At 43.2% G+C, this 25070-nt stretch overlaps 1 protein-coding gene across 2 annotated transcripts in view; it reads right to left on the bottom strand.

Moving 5' to 3' along the window:
* Positions 1-25070, bottom strand: part of WDR49 (WD repeat domain 49) — a 173336-nt gene that overhangs the window by 96945 nt on the left and 51321 nt on the right. For both annotated transcript variants that reach the window (XM_040349306.1, XM_040349305.1), the window contains one exon: positions 19651-19815. In XM_040349306.1, coding sequence (XP_040205240.1) covers positions 19651-19815 — 165 coding nt within the window. The remainder of the gene's footprint in view (positions 1-19650; positions 19816-25070) is intronic.

Raw genomic sequence — 25070 nt, forward strand, 5'->3', positions numbered from 1 at the left:
CAAAGAACAAAGTGCACTAGAAAGATGTTATATGTCTTGGAAGGAAATCTGGTTGGCAGGGGGAGTTGGCACAGTAAAGGAGTGCCACTGACACAGGAAGGCTGTACAGCTGAGGCAGAGCTGTTGATGTTTAGGTAGCTGTATCCTGTAACAATTTCTGCTCTCAAAAATGAGTCAGACGTACATCTATAGGATATATAAGTGTAGCGCTTATAGTGATATAATAAATATCAAAATACCATAATCTATGTAATAAATAAAATACATAGATATTAATAAATGTAGAACATGAGTCAAAACAGTATGTACAACCCTTTAAATAAAAAAGGTGCCAATTGAGTGAATAATCTGGTACACTTAATGAGATATCAAGTGAGGTGAAAAGTCCAGCAAAACTCAGTGTTCAGGATGATTGATAATGTTGAAGTTCATATTTTCCACATGTCCTTCAAGTGAGTGAATAAATGAAAAAATACGTGACTTCTAAAACGAAACAGTCCCACCACCGATAAAAGTGCAGGCTTACCGGAACTTGTTGACCACTGATGGCGTATGCCAAAAGAGGTCGATCAAGGCTTTATATGACAGATGTCAAAGGACGATCCTTGGCGGGAAGTGTAGACCCAATTGGATGATGTATCCTTGGATGGAATGGGTCCCCAGGGACAGACTGGAAACTGTACTGATGTAGGACTCCCAAAACCTCCCTCTCTGCAGCGTCAGACTCCGCATAGGCTATGCTCTCTATAGTACATCTATAGCTGGGAACTCTGCCACCGATAAGCTGATAGTAGTAAGGAACATAGGCGTGCGCACAGGGTGTGCCAGGTGTGCCTGGGCACCCCCTAATCACCTTGTATGCTGAAGACGCACCCCTGTTTAGACCCGTGATATTTCACCAAAGCCCCCTAATGGGGCTCCTAATTTTTTTGGGGGGAAAAAAACGAATTAAGAAAATAAAAATTGTAAATAATAAAATTGTAAATAATAATAAATAAATTTGAAAAAAAAAAAAGATGCCCCCCTGTTTAGACCAATGATATTTCACCAAAGCACCCTAATGGGGGTCCCCCAAAAAATTGTAAAAAAAAAGAAATTGTAAATAATAATAATACAAAAATATTTTTTTTTATTTAATTGTAAAAAATAATAAAATGGTAAAAAGAAAAACTACTGACACTGTCCTCTGCCCCACTAACACCAAACTCTGCCCTGCTGACATCGTCCACTGCTCTACTGACACCGACAGTATATACTGTATACACATGCACACGCATATGTGTTTGAGCTTTGGGGTGCACACCCTAACTAATGCAATAGGCTGCGCACACCTATGGCAAGGAATGAGTTTTGGGTTTGCCACTACCATGGCTATACGGCAAATCTCTGAGATTCATGAATCACTCATATTGGCCAAAAACTTTAAAGCTTGTCTCCAGGATAGCTATCACTATAGTTCTGAAAGTTCTGACGCTGGACCTTCTGATCTCAGCTCTTTCAGCAGCAGAGTCGATGCAACTGCAATGCCTGCCCCTCCCCTCCTCCTGCCCAATCACAGAAGCCTTTTGTTTTATGTGAACTCATTGATAAAATACAAAGGCTTCTGTTAATGGGCAGCAGTGGGGAGGGGCGGGCAGAGCTGCTGTGTGTGCTTCTCTCTTCTCAAAGCAATGAAAGTCCCTTCTAGGAGTGCCATAAACCTGACAGATGTAAATAAAAGAAGAAAGTCCAGGAGGTGGCATGTATCTCATTGGACCTACCACATAGTATGACTGCAACGTTTAGAAAGTCTCTGAATTCCTGGAATTCAGCTTTAAAGTTTAGCCACAAGTAACAGGGAACAGCCTACAATGCAGCCTTTGTTCCTGGTTAGCTGAGTCACAAGAGCCAATAGTTTGAAGAAATGGATAACACTGCCCTCTTTCTACATTGTATAAAAGGGTTGGCTTACAGCAGCCATCTTGTCAGTGGTGCTGGAGCTGTTACAGAGATCAAACAAATCCATGTTTTGTTTTGTTTTTCGTAAATTTTGGTGTAACTGAATTTTCTGGCTAAATGTTCTGCTTATAAACTTCAATGGGGTTCTTCACAAAGATGGAAACTTGAATCCAAACTGCAAACCAAACTCAGGCACATGCCCTGATCCCTGATGGGTAGGGTGACCAGACATCCCCAGTTTCAGGGGACAGTCCCCTGATTGAGGACACTGTCCCCAGACCAAGTCTGTCCCTGGTTTTGTCCCCAGATTGGATTTAATAGGGGGCAGGGGCAATTTCAATGACAGTCAGTGCAGAATTAAAATAAAAAAATTTGAATTAAACACCCCTGCTCCACCATGCCTACTAGCTTAGGGGGGTTGTATTTTTTTCATTATTTGTGCCCCTTTCTGATGATCATGTGCTGGTCGGAGCAGAGGGAATATTTTTTCAGTTTCGGGCGCATGCCCATTCAGCTTCGCTAGCATGTTTGTCTGCCTTGGCTCAAATCCTGGCCAGCCGACCTGCCTATCTCTTTGCCTTCCCTGGCGGAGTGATCTTCCTCCACTCCCCATCCAGTAGTAGCCGGGGCCCGAAGAGTAAGACTTGAGAGGCTGTGAGGCGGGCAGCGACGGGCAGAGAGTCGCTGATTGTTGCTATTACTAGTAAAGAAAAAATATGTCCCCGGATTTCATTTTAAAAATCTGGTCACCTTACAGTAGGGTGACCAGACAACCCCAGTTTCAGGGGACAGTCCCCTGATTGAGGACACTGTCTCCGGACCAAGTCTGTCCCTGGTTTTGTCCCCGGATTGGATTTAATAGGGGGCAGGGGCAATTTCAAAGACAATCAGTGCAGAATTAAAATAAAAAAAATAGAATTACACACCCCCGCTCCGCAGTGCCTACTAGCATAAGGGGAGTTGTATTTTTCCCATTATCTGAGCCCCATTCTGATGATCACGTGCTGGTCGGAGCGGAGGGAATATTTCTTCAGTTTCGGGCGCATGCCCATTCAGCTCTGCTCGCATGTTCTTCTGCCTTGGCTCAAATCCTAGTCAGCCACCTGCCTATTTCTTTGCCTTCCCTGGCGGAGTGATCTTCCTCCGCACCCCATCCAGTAGTAGCCGGGGCCCGAAGAGTAAGACTTGAGAGGCTGTGAGGCGGGCGGGGATGGGCAGAGAGTCGCTGATTGTTGCCATTACTAGTAAAGAAAAAATATGTCCCCGGATTTCATTTTAAAAATCTGGTCACCTTACTGATGGGAGTAGTGACATCAGCATCAGCCAGGGCAGTGCTGTTTTGGAGGAGAGAGGCAGAAGCAGGTGCAGATTGTGCTCTTTCCTCCATATTCTACTTCTGGATATTTGTTGCCTTTTATTGCACAGGTATTAATAGTAGTAGCCCATTTAGTGTCATGATTATCATTTTTATGGAGTTTTAGAGGACCATATATTTATAAATGAGCCCCCTGCAAGCTTGTCAGGCTGTCACTATTAACCTCTTCCATACATGGCATTTTCACTCCCTTCCTGCCCAGACCAATTTTTAGTTTTCAGCGCTGTTGATCATCTCTGCGGTTTTTATTTTTTGCGCTATAAACAAAAGAAGAGCGACAATTAAAAAAAAACACAATATTTTTTACTTTTTGATTTAATAAATATCACAAGTTTAAAAAAATATATATTTTTTTCCTCAGTTTAGACTGATACATATTTATCTACATATTTTTGGTAAAAAAAAATCACAATAAGCGTATATTGATTGGTTTGCGCAAAGGTTATAGCGTCTACAAAATAGGTGATAGATTTATGGCATTTTTATTTATTATTTTTTTTTTACTAGTAATGGCGGCAATCTGCAATTTTTATTGTGACCGTGACATTGCGGCGGACGCATCGGACACTTTTGACACATTTTTGGGACAATTCACATTTATACAGAGATTAGTGCTATAAAACTGCACTGATTACTGTGTAAATGTGACTGGCAGGGAAGGGGTTAACACTAGGGGGCACTGAAGGGGTTAATATGTTCCCTAAAGTGTGTTCTAACTGTAGGGGGGAGGGGACTCACAAGGGGAGGAGACCTATGTGTGTTCCTTTGTACTGGGAACACACATCGGTCTCCTCACCTCTGACAGGAGGTGGATCTGTGTGTTTACACACACAGATCCACACTCCTGCCGTGATCACCGGCAATCACGGGTGACCGGCAGACATCACAGCCGTCGGGCACATGTGCCGAATTACGAGCGGTGCCGTCGGCGCCGCCGTCCTAGATTGCCGGAAAGAAAGGCAGTCATATGTCGTCCACCCAGATCGAGGGAGGGTTCCTGCCGGCGTCATTTTATAATGGCCGGGCAAGGAAGGGGTTAAACAACATAACTACTATCCACATGTTCCCCATATCTTGTACATTTCAATAACTAAAATATTTCCTAAGGTCTGCTTAAAACAAAACTTTACCCATAACAGTTTAATAACAAGAACATACTTTACACATTAAGGCCCCTTTTACACTTGTACGACTTGTCCTACGACTTGAGACTGCAAAGTCGTACGACAAGTCGTTCCCCATGATTTCCAATGACTACCATTCATATTAGTACAACTTCAAGTCCTGCTGACTTCAAAGTAGTCCCTACACTACTTTGGTCTGGCTTTGATATGAGTTGAGGTCCATAGACCTCAAGTTGCCCTGAAATCGTGGCAAAATTGCGTCTGAGAAATCACGGTAAAATTCCGTCAAAATTGCACGACTTTCACGGTAGTGTGAAAGGGGCCTAAAGGTTTATTGTTAGCTTAATGCATTGTATGCTAAAGAACCTTCTGTGCCACAGGATCCCTTCCCCCCTCTCCCGAGTCTGATTTAAATCCAGTGCTGTGCATATAAGCAGCATCTCTCTCCACTCTCTCGCTCCTCACTGAGAAGATTGATAGCAGCAGGAGTTATTGGAAGTTGGGGGCAGGGACGAACCAAACTGTCTGTGTCAATAGAGGCAGACAGGGAAGCTTCCTTCGGAAATGTTCTCATTCTAAGTCCGTCGGAATTTCTGAGGGAGAAAGTCCGAAGGGGCATACACACGGTTGGAATACCCGATGAAAAAATTCCGCCTGACTCTTTCCACCGGAAATTCCGGCCGTGTGTATGCGGCATTAGTGCTGTAAATTACCTCCTGTTTTATTCCTGCTGGAGGCTGCCATTTTGTTGAAGCCCAGAGCAGTCACTTCTTTTTTGGAAAATGTCCCCCTATCCTTGGTCTCAAAAACTTTATGTAAATTTAAATATGTACCAACCATGAGATAGAAAGGAGAGATTATCAGGGAGATAAGATAAGACACTAACCTTGTAAGTTTGTGGCCCCTTTCACACGGGGCAGATTCCATTCCGATCAGCAGGTGATCAGCTCACAGATCCCCTGCTGATAATAGCAGAATGAGCAGATGACGCAGATGGACACAGACAAAGCCCGCTCTGCTCTATGGGTGGCTGGGAGTAAACAAACTCCACTGTCTGTTTATGCTCGACTACCCTCTGAAACTATCTGTCCAAACAGAAGTAGACGGGTCTCTTCCATTTTTTTAGTGGACTGGAACGGACCTGGGGATAGGCAGGTGTAAACGAACAAAAATGTGTTTGCACTCCCCGTCCATAGGGATGCATGGACCAACCGATCAGGTCCACCTGAAAAACTGGTAAAGATTCTTAAAGGTTTTGATTGGTCACAAATTACAAAAATGTGAGGCCTCGTACACACGACCGAGGAACTCGTCGTAAATGAAACATCGTTTTCCTCAACGAGTTCCTTGTTAGGCTTGTCGAGAAACTTGACAAGCTTGCTTTGCCTTCACACTGTCAAGACCAAATCTCGCCGTTCTCAAATGCGGTGACGTACAACACATAGAATGGCAGGAGAAGTTCGATTCCACTGGCACAACCCTTGGGGCTGCTTTTGCTAATCTCATGTTACTGCGTGTTAAGTAAAAGTTTGGTAAGAGACGATTTGCACTTTTCAGTCTGTTACAGCGTGACAAATGTGCTATCTCCATTACGAACGCTACTTTTACCGAAGGTGCGCTCCCGTCTCATACTTTATTCTGAGCATGCACGGGTTTCTAAGCACACACACGAACGTGTTTCTCGTCAAAAACCAGCCCGACGAGGAACACGACGAGGAAATTGAGACTCCCGACAAGGAAAAAGAGAACTTGTTCTCTTTTTTTCTCGTCAAGTTCCTCGACAGTTTTGTCGATGAAAAGCACACACACACGACCGTTTTTCTCGGCAAAAAAGCTCTGCCACCAAGTTTCTTGATGGATTCTGTCGAGGAAAACGGTCGTGTGTACGAGGCCTAAGAAACTGCTGCACGCAAAAGCTTTGAATACTGAGGAAATGTTGAATAGATATAGCCATATAATGGTGCACTGTCTCTAATTATTTATTTAGAAGTGATCTATTACAATTGTGAAAATAAACTGCATCAGAAACTGAAATAAAACATAATACTGAATATCAAACCATTATTGGTTCACAAAAAATGGTGATAATCTATAACTTATCTAAAGTGCTGTGTGCAATAATCAAAATTGATATGTGGTTCTAAATTCCCCACACGTGAGAAGAGGAAAAAAGTGTCCCTTTTTCAAAATAAATGGATCAAAAGTGCTTGTGCATCACTATTGTGCTCTAAAACAAAAGATTGTCTGCTTGCCAGACAAATAGATTCCACATAGGGCAGGGGTCTCAAACTGGCGGCCCTCCAGATGTTGCGAAACTACAAGTCCCATGAGGCATTGCAAGGCTGACAGTTACAAGCATGACTCCCACAGGCAGAGGCATGATGGGACTTGTAGTTTCGCAACAGCTGGGGGGCCGCCAGTTTGAGACCCCTGACATAGGGGATCATGTGCGAATAAACAAGATCACATCTAAGGCTTGGTTGTCAGCTGGCCTCAGAAGATTAGAATGGCTCATAGCTCATGTCACTCACAGTGTGTTATAATAAAAGTAATAGAAAGGGGTCATAGTGCATTATTGTATATAGCATCAATTTATTAAAAAAACAAAATGCATTTACAAAACAGTTGCTTGTATGAGGCTGACAAACATCAGTAGTGCACAACTGTCTGCAGAACGGGCAATGCATGTTGAGGTCACGCTACTGGCTCCTACCCAATGCGTAAGCGGACAATCTTTTGTTTTGGCGCACGGTGGTGATGCACAAGCACTTTTGATCCATTTATTTTGCACAAGGACAATTTTTTTCTCTTCTCATATGTGGGGAATTTGGAACCACATATCAACTTTAAGCAGGGAGATTATGCAAACTGTTAGAGCATTTTTTTTTATATGAACTCTAGAACACATGTTTAACCACCTCCAAATCGGGCCTTTTCATCCCCTTCCTGCCCAGGCCATGGAGCTTTCTTTTGGTGGTATTTGATCACCTCTGCGGTTTTTATTTTTTGCACTATAAACAAAAAAAACAGCGACAATTTTGAAAAAAAACCACAATATTTTTTACTTTTTGCTATAATAAATATCCCGATTTTAGGCCGATACATATTCTTCTACATATTTTTAGAGAAAAAATCGCAATATACGTATATTGGTTGGTTTGTGCTAAAGTTATAGGGCCAAATCCTCAGCCAGGCGGCGTAACTTAACTTTCAGCAGTTAAGTTACACTGACTTAAAGTTTTTACCTAAGTGCCTGATCCTCAAAGCACTTACGTAAAAATTTCAAGCAGTGTAAGTTAAGTGCCGCCGTCGTAAGGCGTTCCTCCTCTCCGGGGGGCGTTTACAATTTAAATGAGGCGCGCTCCCGCGCCGGCCGTACTGCGCATGCGTGTGACGTCATTTTCCCGACGTGCATCGCGCGAACGTAATTGACGCCGGGCGGCTTTGTGGATTGCGACGGGACACTAAAGTTACGACGGGTGAAAAAAAGACGCGCCGGGAAAACAACTAATTATAAAAAAAAATGACAGCGTCGCTCGGCATGCATTCCTGAGGGAGAACTCCATGCCAATTTTCAATGAAAAAAACGGCATGGGTTCCCCCTCAGGAGCATACCAGGCCCTTAGGTCTGTTATGGATTGTAAGGAGACCCCCCTCCGCCGCAAAATTGACGTAGGGGGTCCCCCTACAATCCATACCAGACCCGTATCCAAAGCACGCTACCCGGCCAGCCAGGAAGGGAGTGGGGACGAGCGAGCGCCCCCCCCCCCTCCTGAGCCGTGCCAGGCCGCATGCCCTCAACATGGGGGGTTGGGTGCTCTGGGGCAGGGGGGCGCACTGCGGGCCCCCCCACCTCAGAGCACCCTGTCCCCATGTTGATGAGGACAGGACCTCTTCCCGACAACCCTTGCCATTGGTTGTCGGGGTCTGCGGGCGGAGGCTTATCGGAATCTGGGAGTCCCCTTTAATAAGGGGGCCCCCAGATACCGGCCCCCCACCCTAAGTGAATGGATATGGGGTACATCGTACCCCTATCCATTCACCTGTAGGCAAAAAGTAAAAGTTAATAAACACACAACACAAGGCTTTTTAAAATATTTTATTATTCTGCTCCGGACGCCCCCCCTGTCTTCGTTATTAGCTCAATTACCAGGGGGGGCTTCTTCTTCCACTCTCCGGGGGTCTTCTCCGCTCTCCGGGGGTGTTCCGCTCTCCGGGGGGGGCTTCTCCGGACTCCGGGGGGCTTCTTCCATCTTCTCCCCTCTTCCGCTCTTGACTCGGCGAACCCCGGTTCTTCTGCAGCTCTCCGGTGCCTTCTTCTTCAGCGCTGGCTGCCTGCTATGTTTGTGTGTTAGCTCGATTTCAAACAGGCAGCCGGCGCGGTCTTCTGTGGCGTCAGGGTCTTCTGGTCTTCTGTTCTTCCGATGTTGCCTCGTCGCCTGTTGTCGCTGTAATGATGGAAGCGCGCCTTGCATCCCATTTATATAGGCATCGCCGTCCCATCATGCTCCGGCAGGTACCCACGTGGTGGGTGCCTACCCACGTGCACCCACCACGTGGGTACCTACCGGAGCATGATGGGACGGTGATACGACGGCTTACGCCGGAGTATCTCTTTTGTGGATTTGGCCCATAGCATCTACAAAATAGGGCATTTTTATTTATTATTTTTTTATTTATATTTTTTATTTATTAGTAATGGTGGCGATCAGCGACACTTCGGACACTTTTGACACTATTTTGGGACCATTCACAATTATACAGTGATCAGTGCTATAAAAATGCATTGATTACTGTATAAATGTGACTGGCAGGGAAGGGGTTAACACTATTGGGCGATCCAGGGGTTAATTGTCCTATGCAGTGCTTCTAACTGTGGGGGGGGGGGGCCTGATGAGAGGAGGAAACCGAACGTTGTTCCTATATACAAGGAACATACGATCAGTTCTCCTCTCCCCTGGCAGAACGTGAAGCACAATTTTAACCATTTGGTGGAACTTTCGTTCATTAATTGCACATATAGAACAGCATATAAGCACTGCCTGAAAAACGGACAGGCGGACTTGATCAGATGGTGCATGAGAAAGTGGCCCAACTCTTTTGTGACCCCCTGGCAGCAGAGTTTATCTTGTCACCTCTCCTGCTTTTCTTCTGTTTCATTCCTGTTGCTTTCTCCCTCTTTCAGCAACAGTAAATCTTAAAGCTGTCAGTTAATCAGCCTGTGATGGCTCAGATTTTAAGCACAGTTCTGAGAATAGAAAGCAACTGAGCATGTGCAGAGCAGGGTGAGATATTGTATTACTGGATTTTAAACAGTATAGGCATAGTTTCTTTTAATGCGTTACATGCCAAATAGGCCAGCCTGAAGTGATCTAGTAGGACTTCATTTACCATTATAATATGTAATTTATATTTTGTTAAAATTCAACACTGATGTAATAAATTATATTGCCAAGAAAAAGTGACCCCTGAAGCTGTCAGAAGTATCCCAGGGGTACAGGCACTACTGACTGACAGCTTGTGTGCTGAAACATGGCAAAGGTCATGAAACATGCATGGTAATGGAATTCATATGAGAGAAACTAACTAAGATGAAAACATTGACAGATAGAGACATACTGTAAGTAGCTAGAATATATTAATACAATTTATTAGGGGGAAAAACTATACAAAAATCACATTTATGTGAAAAAATGCAACATTTTTCTTTTAAAAAAATATTTCAGCTGGAGAAAAATGTCATCTGCTTCCCTAAGCATAAAAGGTGATTTACATTGCCATTGCCCATGCTGAGAAACCTTTTATTATATTGGCGTGTTTTGGTGTGGCTATTATTCAAAGATCTATTTTCCTTCTGAGCTTTTTACTTGCAAAGATTCTTTCTTTGTATGTGTAAATTACATTTATGATTTAAACCTTTTTTTATTTTAATACAAAATAATAATACATTATACAATTGTAGTAGTGCTTAATACTGTTATGGTACACAACTCAAATAAATCCACTAATCATGCAAATGCATACCGTCATATGTCCCCTCTAACCTGTGGGTACCTGTGGGTACCATCCAAAACACTACTGCAAAACTGGGAGAGGAAAAAATAAATAAATAAGTAAATAAGTAAATAAATAAAATAATATAGACATTAAAAAAAAAAAAAAAAAAAAAAAAAAAAGGAAAAGGGGGGAAAATCCGCCTACACTCTCTCCATTGTCCCGCATTCCCACTTACATTTAGAAGGGCATCTGTGAAGCAGATTTTAGTGGTTGTTTACTTGTACACACCAGCTTTGCGGAATGGTACTTAAAGTTCTTCCAAAACAATCAGCTACAAGGTGCCCAGGGTGACTGTATTCCACTTATATATTATATCCCACTAGTCCCATTGGAGGAGAGGCTTACTTTGATTGGCCTTTTAGGAAGGAAGGAATAAAAGAAGGAATATTTCTGTTGGTGGGGATATATACAGATTATTTTCCAAATAAAAATATCTTGATATAAAAAGTAATAAATAAAAGCATGAAACGACGTCTGTAGGCTATATAGACATACCAGTGTTGTAATATGGTTTAAAATTCGTTTTTAAAAAAATGATGTAGCATTACCCCCGTAGGAGCTGCTGGATTTTTGGTTGGCACATTACCTCATGGCTCCTCCGAATTCCTAGGGGTGAATGATGGGTATTGCATATAGTAGAAATTTAGGAATGTCCACGACAGGTGCTCTTTGCAGTGCTCTTTATTACCCAGCCGGGTAAAAACAGTAAACTTATAGTGAGGAAAGTAAAGTTGAAACAGAATGGAGGATAGCAGATTCAGGCGTGACAATAGGAAACAGCCCTGCTCCAAACGTAACCCTTCTTTGCGCCACTCCCGCCGGAGTGGGTTTAGCGTACCCGGACAGGCCTCTCTCACTGACCTGGCAGCCGGGGTATCACTCGGACAATTGTAGGATAAAGTCTCTGCCACAGACCCTCCTTAGTGAACTTGAACTTGAGAAAGAGTCTCTGCCACAGACCCTCCTTAGTGAACTTGAGAAAGAGTCTCTGCCACAGACCCTCCTTGGTGAACTTCAGAAAGACACCTCTGCCACAGGCCCTCTCTGGATTGAATTCTTGGAGATATCCCTCCTTAGATGAGTTACGTCTGGATCTCCTTCAACTTGTCGCCCAGGTACAGACTGACAGGTGATCAATCCCTCAGTGTCCGGCTACCTCGATCCCTGGTGGTCTGTCCAGGCCCTTTTGGACTGCCAGCCTCTCAATGGTGCTCCTCAGACTGACTCCCCACCGAACAGCAGTACAGCTTGGGATCCTTAAAGGTGAGAACCCAGTCACTCACTGGGTCCCCGTCGCTGTTCAGATGCTCCGGGCCAGCATGGTCCCGGAACCAGGAACACTGCGTGGCACGACGCCCTGGGCAGGGCCATAACGCCAAGGCGCCGTGATGTGGCCGCCCTAAAGGTGGGTGCCACACTGGACAAAGAAGACCCAGAACCAATGGCGTCTGCCTCATAAATACCCCTCCCCAGCATGCAAAGCGAGGACAAACCCTTCTGATTAGCTGCTGGGAAAGAGCACCCAAACCTTGACTCCACTGCTGCCACCTGCAGAACTGGGGCTGGAAGAACACCCCAGTACAACAGAATAAGCCTACAGCACAGCCAAGCTGAGACAGAGACCCTGTTTTGCATTTAACAATCGGGGTCAGAGTTTAACTACACTCTGATCTGCCCTTAAATTTAACTAGCACCAGTACTATAAAGTACATAGGCGCTAAAATGAAATAACACATAATATTGGCACTGCCCATAGGTCCCAGGTTAATGTTTTCCTAATGGGTACAAAATGAAACGCCATACTGTAGCTGCAAGTGGATTTGCTGGTACATAAAATAACTTGATTATTCTTTGCATTAGTTTATACATGAACCTTACAGTATAGCTTTGCTTAACAGCTCAAGTAAAAGCAGATTACATATTTATTGAGCTGACAGTTTACAATTAGTGCACCTATTTTTTTTTTTTAGCCGATAACTTTTTGTCTTAGATAAAATGGTAAAGGCTTGGTACTCTACATAGGTTCCAGCTGTCTGTGTTCCCAATAAGGTGATTTTCTCACTCAGTCCTCATTATCTGTGACAATGACACACCAGCATCTTATGGAGAAGATGAAAGGGGAAGATGTTCTTTAATCTTAGTATAGATTGGCCTAAACTATTCATTTTTTTATATATATATTTTTTTGGGATATGTATTTTAGCAGAAAGTAAAAAATTATTATTATTTTTTTCAAAACTGTTAGTCTATTTTTGTTTATAGCGCAAAAAAAAAAAAAAAAAAAAACGCAGATCAAATACCACCAAAAGAAAGCTCTATTTGTGGGGAAAAAAATAAACATAAATTTTGTTTGGGTACAATGTCTCACGACCACGCAATTGTCAGTTAAAGTGACGCAGTGCCATACCACAAAAAATGGCCTGGTCATTAAGGGGGGAAATCCTTCCAGGGCTGAAGTGGTTAAAGTAAGATGACAGAAAAACAAATTTTTTGCTCAGTTTAGGCCGATATGTATTCTTCTACATATTTTTGGTAAAAAAAAAACCGCAATAAGCGTATATTGATTGGTTTGCGCAAAAGTCATAGCAGCTACAAAATAGGGAATAGATTTATAGCATTTGTATTATTATTATTTTTTTACTAGTAATAGCAGCGATCTGCGATTTTTATCGTGACTGCGATATTGCGGTGGACACATCGGACACTTTTGACACATTTTTGGGACCATTCATATTTATACAGCGATCCCTGCTATAAATATGCATTCATTATGTGTTCCCTAGTGAGTTATTCTAACTGTTGGGGAGGGGACTGATTGGGGGAGGTGACTGATCGGTGTCTCTATGTACAAGGGACACACCATCGATCTCCTCTCCCTGACAGGATGTGAATATGTGTGTTTACACACACAGATGCACAGTCCTGCTCAGTTACTGAGCAATCGCGGGTGCCTGGCGGACATCGCGGCCACCGGGCACGCGCATCAGTTCCCCAGTGACGCGGCAACTCGTGCCCCCTAGTGGCTCGGGAAGGCAAAGACGTCATATGACGTCTGCCCAGAACGAGAGCCTCATCGTCCCGCCTTCATATGACGGCAGGCAGTAGGCTACTGGATAAACACCACGGCCTACCTGAGTATTGTTGCTGACCATGTCCATCCCTTTATGACTACAGTGTTCCCATTTTCTGATGGCTACTTCCAGCAGGATAATGCACCATGTCACAACACTCCAATAATCTCAAACTAGTTTCTTGAACATGACAATGAGTTCACTGTACTCGAATGGCCTCAACAGTCACCAGATCTCAATCCAATAGGTGGAAAGTGAAATTTGCATCATGGATGTGCAGCTGACAAATCTGAATCAAATGCCTAATGTCATGTCAATATGGACCAAAATCTCACAGGAATGTTTCCAACACCTTGTTGAATCTATGCCATGAAGAATTAAGGCAGTTCTGAAGGCAAAAGGGGGTGCCTTGGCGAGGCTCTGTGGCTCACGTATGCGTTTGCAAATGCATGCGGACAAAACCCTTGTTTTTAACGCATACTGTTAGACAGGTTAACTTGGTTGTCCTGCAGGCTGGTCGGTAAGGAGGCTTGGTTTTTCCCTGGGCATTCCCCAGGCTTTGTTGTTATCTGTGTTAGCCTTCCTATGCCACTTACTGTGATTGCCAGCAATAGATGGGGGCAGTGGACACATTTATGCTTCACCTGTGGTGTTTATATTGGTTCAGCAGTGCACCAACACCTTTGCAGCCATTGTGCTATATGCTGGGTGTTTGGTGTACTCCTGTACCTTTAAGGAGGGGTGGCTCCCCTTCAGTCCACCTGCCCCCATCTATCCATTAGAATGCATGTGCCTCCACTGTGGGGACGCTCATTGTTTAGTGTTAGGACCAAAGATTACAAGGTGCCTTGCTGCGGCTCTGTGGCTCACGCATGATTTTGCAAATGCGTGCGGACAAAACCCCTGTTTTTAACGCATACCTTTAGACAGGTTAACTTGGTTGTCCTGCAGGCTGGTCGGTAAGGAGGCTTGGTTTTTCCCTGGACATTCCCCAGGCTTTGTTGGTACCAACAAGGTGTACCTAATAAAGTGTATGTGGTAAAAAAAATAACTACCGTATTTATCAGCGTAAAACACGCACAGGGGTATAACACGCACCCTAACTTTAAGAGGGAAGTTTCAGGAAAAAAACTTTCCACAGCCCCCTGCGTATAATACTCAGGTACAGTTTAGCCTCTATTTTCAGGGTAAAAAAGTGAGTGTTATATGCCAATAAATACAGTAATTTTGCTATTGTGATTGTGACCCTAAAGGGGGTTGGCACCCACTGTGGTAAGAGAACCGAAGGAAGGACAAATGGGATGTGTTTGAGCAGTGCTTTTTTTGTAATATGTGGTCAAAGTTAAAGCGGGAGTTCACCCATAAAACAATTTTTACCCTTAGATTGATGCTCATTTTGTCTAGGGGAATCGGCTAGTTGTTTTAAAATCAAAGCTGTACTTACCGTTTTAGAGAGCGATCTTCTCCGCCGCTTCCGGGTATGGTCTTAGGGACTGGGCGTTCCTATTTTGATTGACAGTCTTCCGACAGGCTTCCGACGGTCGCATCCATCGCGTCACGAGTAGCCGAAAGAAGCCGAACGTCGGTGCGGCTCTATACTGCGCCTGCGCATCGACGTTCGGCTACTTTCGGAAAATCGTGACGCGATGGATACGACCGTCGGAAGCCTGTCGGAAGACTGTCAATCAAAATAGGAATGCCCAGTCCCGAAGACCATACCCGGAAGCGGCGGAGAAGATGCATCTCTAAAACGGTAAGTACAGCTTCGATTTAAAAAAAACTAGCCGATTCCCCTAGACAAAATGAGCAGGAATCTAAGGTTAAAAAACGTTATTTCCGGGTGAACCTCCACTTTAATGTTTACCTTCAAAAGTAAATGTTTACTTTGCAAAGTGAATGATAGAAAATAGGATGCATCTGTGTTAATACTGAATCATGTGCAAAAGAAATTAGAGAATCAGAATATTTGTTAGCACACAGTTGACTGAGATTGACACCAGCTTCCTTTTATTTACTAAGCACACTGAACATTCACCTTACTAAGTGAATGGTCCCTCTTCTTTTAGTATAAACCTGTGTGTGTGTCTTGCCAGCTTTCCTATAGTTAAAAAATAATTGAGCAGAGAATTAAAGAGAGTTGAATAAAGGGCTAAAAATCTTAAGGTGTGGTACATTGTATGTTAATGCAGTTTAAAAAAAAAAAAACTGTACCTCACTCTCTTACCTAATTGCACATTGGAAGCTATTCAAAACAATAGAAGCTGCCTATAGAGTCATATCCATAAAACTGCTTAAAATACAACCAGAAAGGAAATAATGTTGTTGTTTTTTTAAAGTTATTTTTAGGTATGCCAATGAATGGGAACCCATAACAAATATGTGCACCAATCAGCCATACTTTTATGACCACCCACCTTATATTGAGTAGGCCCCCCTTTTGCCGGTGAAAGAGCCCTGGCCCAACTTGGCATGGACCTCTGAAGGTATACTGTGATATCTGGCACCAAGCCATAAGTAGCAGGTCCTTTAATTCCTGTAAGTTGCGAGGTGGGGCCTCCGTGGATCAAACTTGTTTTTCCAGCACAGCCCAAAGATGCTTGAAGGAGAATTTGGAGGCCATGTCAACACTTCAGACTTGTTGTTGTGTTCCCTAGACCATTCTTGAACCATTTTGTAGTGTGGAAGGGAGTGTTTTCCTTCTGAAAGAGACCACTGTCATCAGGGAATATTGTTTCAATGAAGGGGTATAGTTGGTCAGCAACGATGTTTAGATAAGTGGTACACGTCAAGTAACATCCATATAAGGGTCAGATCCAAGGTTTTGAAGAAGAACATTGCCCAAAGCATCACACTGCCTCTGCCGGCTTGACTTCTTCCAATACTGCATCCTGGTGCCATTTCTTCCCCAGGTAAGTGACGCACATGCACCCAGCCATCCACATGATATAAAGAAAAATAGATTTATCAGACCAGGCCACTTTCTTCCATTGTCCTGTGGTCAAGTTCTGATGCTCATGTGCCCATTGTAGGTGCTTTTGGCTGTGGACACGGGTCAGCATGGACACCCTGCAGCCCCATACACAACAAACTGCAATGTACATTGATTTTTTCTGCATTCGATACATTAACTTCATGGACAACATGTTTACTTGCTGCCTAATATATCTCTCCGTCTTTCAGATGCCATTTTAACAAGATAATCAATGTTATTCACTTTACCTGTCAGTGGTCATAAAGGTATGGCTGATCGGTGTAGTCAGGGATTCTCAAATTGAACTTCAAAAGTAAAAATACACTTGAACCTTCTCTACTCCTTTAGTAAATAAACTCCATTGTGTGTTAGCACTTAACAATTCTTATGTGACAGAAGCAATGCTCAGGCTGGTTGGGATCCCATTACAGTGCACTGAACTGTATAGAGGACTCTCTGGTTTCACAGGTGCCTGCCAAATAAAACAATCAAGCCTGCAGACACCTAATATGTGATAAGAACACTAGCTGAAGTCACATGCTGGAAAAAAAATCTGAATTTGGGTAAGACTTGGCTTATCCTCACCAATTTGTGAGATGAAACTGCCATAGCACTGTCATTTGTACACTGTACAGCCAACCCAACACTTTAAGGGGCACGGCAAGCAAAAAAAGACTATATAATGCAAAGTTGAGGCTGGATCCCAAGCAGAGGGCAGAGGGCAGAGGGAGGAAAGTATTGTTTTTTTTTTGTTTCCCTGAAAGCATCTAGTAGTAAAGCTTGCCATACATTAACCACTTCAGCCACAGAAGGATTTGCCCCCTTAAAGACCATCCTATTTTTTGTGATACGGCACTGCATCGCTTTACCTGACAATTGCATTGACGTGTGACAATGTACCCAAACAAATTTGACGTCCTTTTTTTCTGACAAATAGAGCTTTCTTTTGGTGGGATTTGATCACCTCTGCTGTTTTTATTTTTTGCGTTATAAACAAACAAAGTGACAATTTAAAATTTAAATAACTCCATAACCCACATGTTTATACTGTAAACAACATTACAATGAGCAGGAGCGATAAATACTGTATATATCGGCCCAAACTGATGAATACATTTTTTTATATATATATATTTTTTTTGGATATGTATTATAGCAAAAAGTAAATCAAAAATTTTAAACACCTCTGGTAAGCCTCTGTGAATTTGGTGGTGGTTCTTTCACAAGTGTGTGTCACGTTTAAAGTGTGGGAACAATATATGGTTTCTTCTCACTCAAGAATCATTCACCCAGTTGATAACACCATTAAAGTTTCACCTATTTTTCACAGGAGTTTTTGGACTTTTGCATTTGTTATTTATTGCTTTTGAACACACATCACTCATCTAGTGATTTATATTTGTTATATATAATTATTAATTTAGATATTTAGGGCCAGATTCATAAAGAGTTACGCCGGCGTATCAGTAGATACGCCGACGTAACTCGGAATCTAAGCCCGTCGTAAGTTTAAATGTATGCTCAAACTGAGATACACTTAAACCTAGCTAAGATACGACGGCGCAGCTTAGGGTGCAATTTTCCCGCTGGCTGCTAGGTGGCGCTTCCGTTGTTTTCGGCGTAGAATATGTAAATGACTAGATACGCCGATTCACGAACGTACGATTGCCCGTCGCAGTAAAGATACGCCGTTTCCGTAAGAGATACGCCGCGTAAAGATGAACCTGCCCCCTAGGTGGCGTAGCCAATGTTAAGTATGACCGTCGTTCCCGCGTCGAAATTTGAAAATTTTAAGTTGTTTGCGTAACTCGTCCGTGAATGGTGCTGGACGTAATTTACATTCAGGTCGAAACCAATGACGTCTTTGCGGCGTACTTTGGAGCAATGCACACTGAAAAATTCCATGGACGGCGCATGCGCCGTTCGGGTAAAAACATCAATCACGTCGGGTCACCAATAATTAACATAAAACACGCCCCCTCAGCCTCATTTGAATTATGCGCGCTTACGCTGGCCCCATTTACGCTACGCCGCCGTAACTTAGGAGGCAAGTGCTTTGTGAATACAGCACTTGCCTCTCTGACTTACGGCGGCGTAGCGTAAATACGTTACGCTGAGCCGCCGTAACAATGCGCGCCCCTACCTGAATCCGATCCTTAGTCTTTACACAATTCAGCCATTTTTTAGCGCTACAATTTATATGTTCTGTTTGTCACTTTCCAATTGTCGATTGGTTTTTGTAGCTGCTCATCATTTAGATAGTGCAGATTTATTTTGTTTTGTAGTGTATTGCGCTTGTTTTCCCCAAAATTTCACTTTAATGTGTTTTAGACATACAAATTGAAACTACCACAATTTTATTCTCTAGGGTGTCTACTTTCAGAAAATATATAATATTTGGGGGTTTATGTAATCTTCAGGTCTAAAATGATTTTTGAAACATGTGTGCAAAAAATGCAAAAACAGCTCTGTCAGCAAAAGGGTTAAAATTCAAACTTTCTGTGTGAGTTTAGTAGATGGAAAGTAATTGGGTGAGATATTTGTTTGCCCCCTATAGAAACCCTGATTGTATGCATACCAGGTTTAATCTGATTTTGTAATGGATATTTAGAACTTGCTAAAATAAGAATGTGTCACTGTCACAGTTTTATTGATAAACATATTAAAATATAAAAATTGCTTTAAACCCTTGAATTTGTCAGATATTCAGCACTTGTATTGACCCACTCAGGTTATTTTAGACCAAATCTTATGGTACTTGGCCTTTTTGTGCCAGGAATTCACTCTCCCTGGCTATTGTTGACAGCTGAGATATCATTTAGACAGGATGGAAAATTGACTTATGATTATCACCTCTGCAAGTGTTATGGGGTTTTCAAAGCATGATCCACAAGTTCATCACTGGTGCCAAACATCTGAATCTTTAGGATTTGGCATGTGTCCCATTTCTGCTCTTGAATGAGAAATGGGCCCGGGTAGCCATTATGACATGCTTATGGACTTATAACCATACCATGTATAAATTTGTTTTACAGCTATCACTGGCTAACAGCGTGGGTAAACCCAGTGAATAAACAGAGATCTGTAACATATTGTAAATCACGTTTTCCTCACCTTAACTGTTCCATCAGTGCTCCCTGTTAGCAGCCTGGTTTCACTTGCATCTAAAGCCATAGTGCTAATCTCCGCATTTCCATGACAGCCTGCAAATTGTTTGATTTTCCGTCCTGTGTCTATCATCCAGAAAGTAATCGTTGATCCTGTGTCTGAACTGATTACCTGAGAAGTGGTGGAAAAATGATATTTCACTAGAATAATAATATGGTTAGCATATTAAGATTTAAAATGCATTACCGCATTTTAAAAGACCTTGGGGTTAATTTACTAAAGGCAAATATACTGTGCACTTGCTACAGAGCTTAGTATTTAAGGTAAAGCTTCTCTTTGCAAAGAATACTCAAGGAAATGTTTTATTTTTTTCTTGCACATGATTGGATGATAGAAATCAGCAGAGCTTCCCCTCATTTCAGAGCTTCTCCTCAGATCTAGAGTGATTGCAATGCACAGCAGTGGCGGTGCGTCCATAAAGGGCGCAGGAGTGTTGCCCCCTCTCTCCTCTCTCCGCCACTTCTCTCTCACCATAGATAGATTCATGCATTGAATCTATCTATGGTCACCACTGTCGCCCCCTATTCCGGTGTCCAGCCCCTTGTCGGGCGTCGGGCACCTGAATTATAGCAGCGTTTTTTTTTTTTTAAGCGCCTGATTTAGAGCCGGATGGGCACACTGGCAGCAATTGATAGGGCACAGTAGCAGCAATTGATGGGGCAGAGTAGCGGCAATTTATGGGCACACTGGCAGCAATTTATGGGTACAGTAGCTGTGTTTGATGGCACAGAGGTGCCAATTTATTGGTACAGTGGCAGGAGAGGCTCCAGCCCCAACTGCAACCCCCCCCCCCCCCCCCCCCCTGTGCCCTAGCCGGGTGCCTCTTCTGTCTCTGCCTTGATCTAGCAATGAGCCAATATCTGTCACTTTGTTTGCCCCTTCAGTCTGTGTAAGCCAATCTGTCATTCTGTGCCTGTTATCCCCTTCCTGACCAGAGCACTTTTTACGAGTTGGCACTGCATCACTTTAACTGACAATTGCGCGGTCATGCGAGGTTGCAACCAAACAAAATTGACGTCCTTCTTTTCCTAAAAATATAACTTTCTTTTGGTGGTATTTGATCACCTCTGCAATTTAAATGTTTGCACTATAAACAAAAGAAGAGCGACAATTTTGAAAAAAAAACACTATTTTTTACTTTTTGCTATAATAAATATCCCAAAAAATATACCATATTTTTGGTAAAAAAAATCACAATAAGCGTATATTGATTGGTTTGCGCAAAAGTTATAGCGTCTACAAAATAGGGGAGAGATTTATAGCATTTTTATTATTATTATTTTTTACTAGTAATGGTGGCGATCTGCGATTTTTATTGTGACTGCAACATATCGGACACTTTTGATGCTATTTTGGGACCATTTATACAGCGATCAGTGGTATAAAAATGCACTGATTACTGTGTAAATGACACTGGCATGGAAGGGGTTAAGTGTGTCCTAGGGAGTGATTCTAACTGTGAGGGGGCTGAGCTACAAGTGACATGACAGTGATCACTGCTCCCGATGACAGGGAGCAGTAGATCACTGTCCTGTCACTAGGCAGAACAGGGAAATGCCTTTTTACATAGGCATCTCCCTGTTCTGCCTCTTCGGGCACGGTCACGAAGAGTGCGGCGGGTGCGTGGGCGCCCGCCGTATGGCTTCTTAAAGGGGACATACAGGTACGTCCATTTGCCCACCGCTGACATTCTGCAGACGTATATCGTCGTGCAGCGGTCGGCAAGTGGTTAACGTCTCCATATTTTTCTATCGGCATCTGATAATATTTGTCTAAAAGTACAAGGAATAGTGGCACAGGCTGTAGTATATGAAATGTAACTTAAGTCCATACAAGAGTCCTTTGAGCTGTATAGCTCTGTGTGAGATGACAGTCTGTGTTACCAGGGCAGCCTTGCAGGGGGAGTTGAAGCACACTCCAGTACACGTAGAATGAAAACAGCAAATAGGTGCCGCTTAAGTTAGACTGTAGGGGGTAGATTCACGTACCTACGCTGCGCCCGGCGCAGATGTCAGATACGCTACGCCGCTGTAACTTACTTTGGCTTAGTTTGAATCCTCAACGAATTCGCGCCTTAAGTTACGGCGGCGTAGTGTATCTCTTGCGGCGTAAGGGCGCGGAATTCAAATGCGGCGGGTAGGGGGCGTGTTTCATTTAAATGAAGCGCGTCCCCACGCCGAACAAACTGCGCATGAGCCGTCCCTAATTAACATTGAGTACGCCACCATATAGCAGCTTTAACTATACGCCGGAAAAAGCCGAACGGAAACAACGTAAAAAAATGCGACGGCCGCTCGTACGTTCGTGGATCGTCGGAAATAGCTAATTTGCATACTCGACGCGGAATACAACGGAAACGTCACCTAGGAGCCGCCGGAAAAATGCATCTAAGTGATACGCCGGTGTAATTTCTTTGAGGATCTGCCCCTATTTGTTTAATAAACAATGCATATTAAAACCTTAGTATCTTTACAAAGGCTGAACTTCACTGTGCCTTTGTAAAGATACTTCAATGTGAGTTTTTAATATGCATTGTTTATTAAACAAATACAGTCTAACTTAAGCTGCGCCTATTTGCTGTTTTCTTTCTGCCAACATTTGTCAGTTAGTGATTGCCAGTCCTTGTCTGTCTGCCCCCATATGCCCCTAGTAGCCCAAGTCAAACCTCTCCTATCTGTATCCATATTCATCAATGTCTATGAGTAGTTTTGGGGCACTAGAAAGAATAATGTACCTCATTGGATGAGATTGAGTCTTTGACACTAGAGTTGCAAATTGTTAGATGGGTAACCAACAATGAATGAGCTTATTGTATATACCTTTATGTCTTCAGTACCCTACTGGTATTCATAGTATTAGGTTACCAAATTGATGAAATTTCACATAAGCTTTAATTAGCGTTGCCACATTTTCTTCAAGCCAAACCCGAACACTTTAGTGGTCTGGGGCACCTTTGGGTGCTCCAAGGAGAGTAGTAATGTGGTTTGTATAGCGTGCCGTAGCGAACATTGGGTGTGGCCAAATTTCTCTTGCTGATATCAAGTTAGAAGCGGATTGGTTAATATGCACAGCTGCACCAGATTTTGCACTCTCCATTATTAGTAAATCAACCCCACAGTGCAGATGCGGTCCACTAAACCTGATCCAGAGAGAAGGCATGCAGGCAGGGTCGTTTGAAGGAATTTGGGGGCCCCAAGCATAGAAAAAAAATGTCACATTTTCAAGTTGAGAAGCGGGGGGCTTACTGAATTTTATTAAGTTAAGGCCTGGGGGGGGGATTGCTGCCGAAAACATTACTTAATTTGTTAGGATATCTTACAATCCTCTCTAGCCTGCATACACGTGTATGGGCAGCACTCCTCTCCCCACCATGCAGGATACCGCTATACCCCCGCTCAAGACAGTCTACCTTTGTCCTCCGCAGAGCCTAACAAGACGCCAGCCATTGCTGCACCGCTGCTTCCTCCTGCAGTCCGGTCGGCCGCGCGGAACAGGAGTTTGCTGTTTCCGGGCCGGACTGAAAGGAAGTGAACACTCAGTGTGTGCACTTCCTGTCAGTCCGGCCAGGAACAGGAAACTGAATCTCCTGTTGTGCGCGGCCGACCGGACTGCAGCAGGAAGCAGCGGTGTAGCAAGGGCCCATCGTGCTGGGGCCCCTGGCCAGCTCGGGGCCCCTGGCCAGCTCGGGGCCCCAAGCAGTTGTATGGTTTGCCTGTCGGGTTCCGACGGGCCTGCATGCAGGTGATGTTGGGGTGAGTGCATGTAGACAGGAAGTGGCTGAGAAAGGCTGGAGGAAATCACTGCACATCAATGCAAAGCACAGCAAACGAGGATGAAAAAAGAGGAAAAACACAATTTATGGAAAAAAATAATAAAAACAATTGAAATTGTTTGTACTATGCAGAGCTTGGCAAACTAAATGTCATTCTTTTAAGGTTTAGATGTGCTTTCAAAACAAACACAAGCCATGCATGTCTATTTTGCATGCAAGCTGTGTTTAAGTAGAGCATACTTAGCACAATAGACAAGCCTTTCTCCTTCAATCTTCGTGAAATTATATAGATAGTTTACACTGTAGATGATCATTGAAAGCAGTAGGATGTCACTTGAGAAAGGTTTTTTTTAGCTCAGCGGCATGGTTTTTAACAGTGGATTATCCTGTTTGTATTGTATTCTCGAAATGTCCACTGAGGAATCATGCTAATTAAAGGATTATGTTACGAAAAAAACATAAAATGAATATATACTGGAAAAAACAACAACATAAGAGTTTCCTTTTCGTTATATTGATCACTAATTTTCAGCTGGCCATGAATCAATATTAAACCCAAAACTGCAGTAGATAATGTTAAAGTGTATATAAACCCAATAACTAAAATGTAATATATTGCAGTTTACCAATCGTTAGACGTGATGGCTGTACTCTATTCATTTGAGTTTCCTTTTTTTGGGGCTTTTTTTCCTTTATTTTCCCTTTATTTTATGTCAGACAAGTAACACATTGGGGGTCATTTGCTAAAGGAAATCCACTTTTCACTACAAGTGCAAAGTGAGCTTGAAATTGCACTGAAAGTGCACATTTAAGTGCAGTCGCGGTAAATCTGAGGGGTAGATCTAACATGAGGGGAAGCTCTGCTGATTTTATCACCCAATCATGTGCAAGCTAAAACGCTGTTTTTTTTTCCCTTGCATGTCGGATCTACAGCGACTGCACTATGCAATTGAAGTTTGCACTTGTAGTGGATTTGCCTTTCGTAAAATAACCCCCATTGTCTGTCTTAAGCCGACCATACATGGATTGAAATTCGGCAGGTTCAGTAAGGACCGCCCAATATTTGGTTCATGTTTGGGCATGCTGATTGTACCCAAGTCTATCCATCAATCAACTTGAGTACAATCAGCATGTTGGACTTTTTACATGCGATTACTGCCAGTGGCTATAGCTGCTAGCAGTAATCATTGTGTACTGCTGGCTGGGAATGCTCCCTGCGTCCCTGTGGTGGAAGGAAAGAAATTTAAATCATCTATGGGTTGATTTAGGGTGTCTCCACTCTGGATGGAGGAACAACAGAGACCCCCTTGGAAGCATTGTCAATCTGGTGAGAGGGTAGTGTTTTGCCTCGTACATACGGCCGGACTTTCCATGAAAAAAAGTCAGACAGGCTTTTTTTCTCGGAAAGTCCAGCCGTGTGAAGCCTCCATCAGACTTTTTTTGTCGGAAGTCCGATGGACCTTAGATAGAGAACCTGTTCTCTTTCTTTCTGTCGGACTTCCGACGGACTCACGGCGGACTTTTGCATGGTCGTGTGTACGAGGCATTAGACTAGCAGATTTAGATGGACCTGACTAACAAATTAAAGCTGAGC

Source organism: Rana temporaria, chromosome 4 (assembly GCF_905171775.1).
Source record: "Rana temporaria chromosome 4, aRanTem1.1, whole genome shotgun sequence".
NCBI classification, from domain to species: domain Eukaryota; kingdom Metazoa; phylum Chordata; class Amphibia; order Anura; family Ranidae; genus Rana; species Rana temporaria.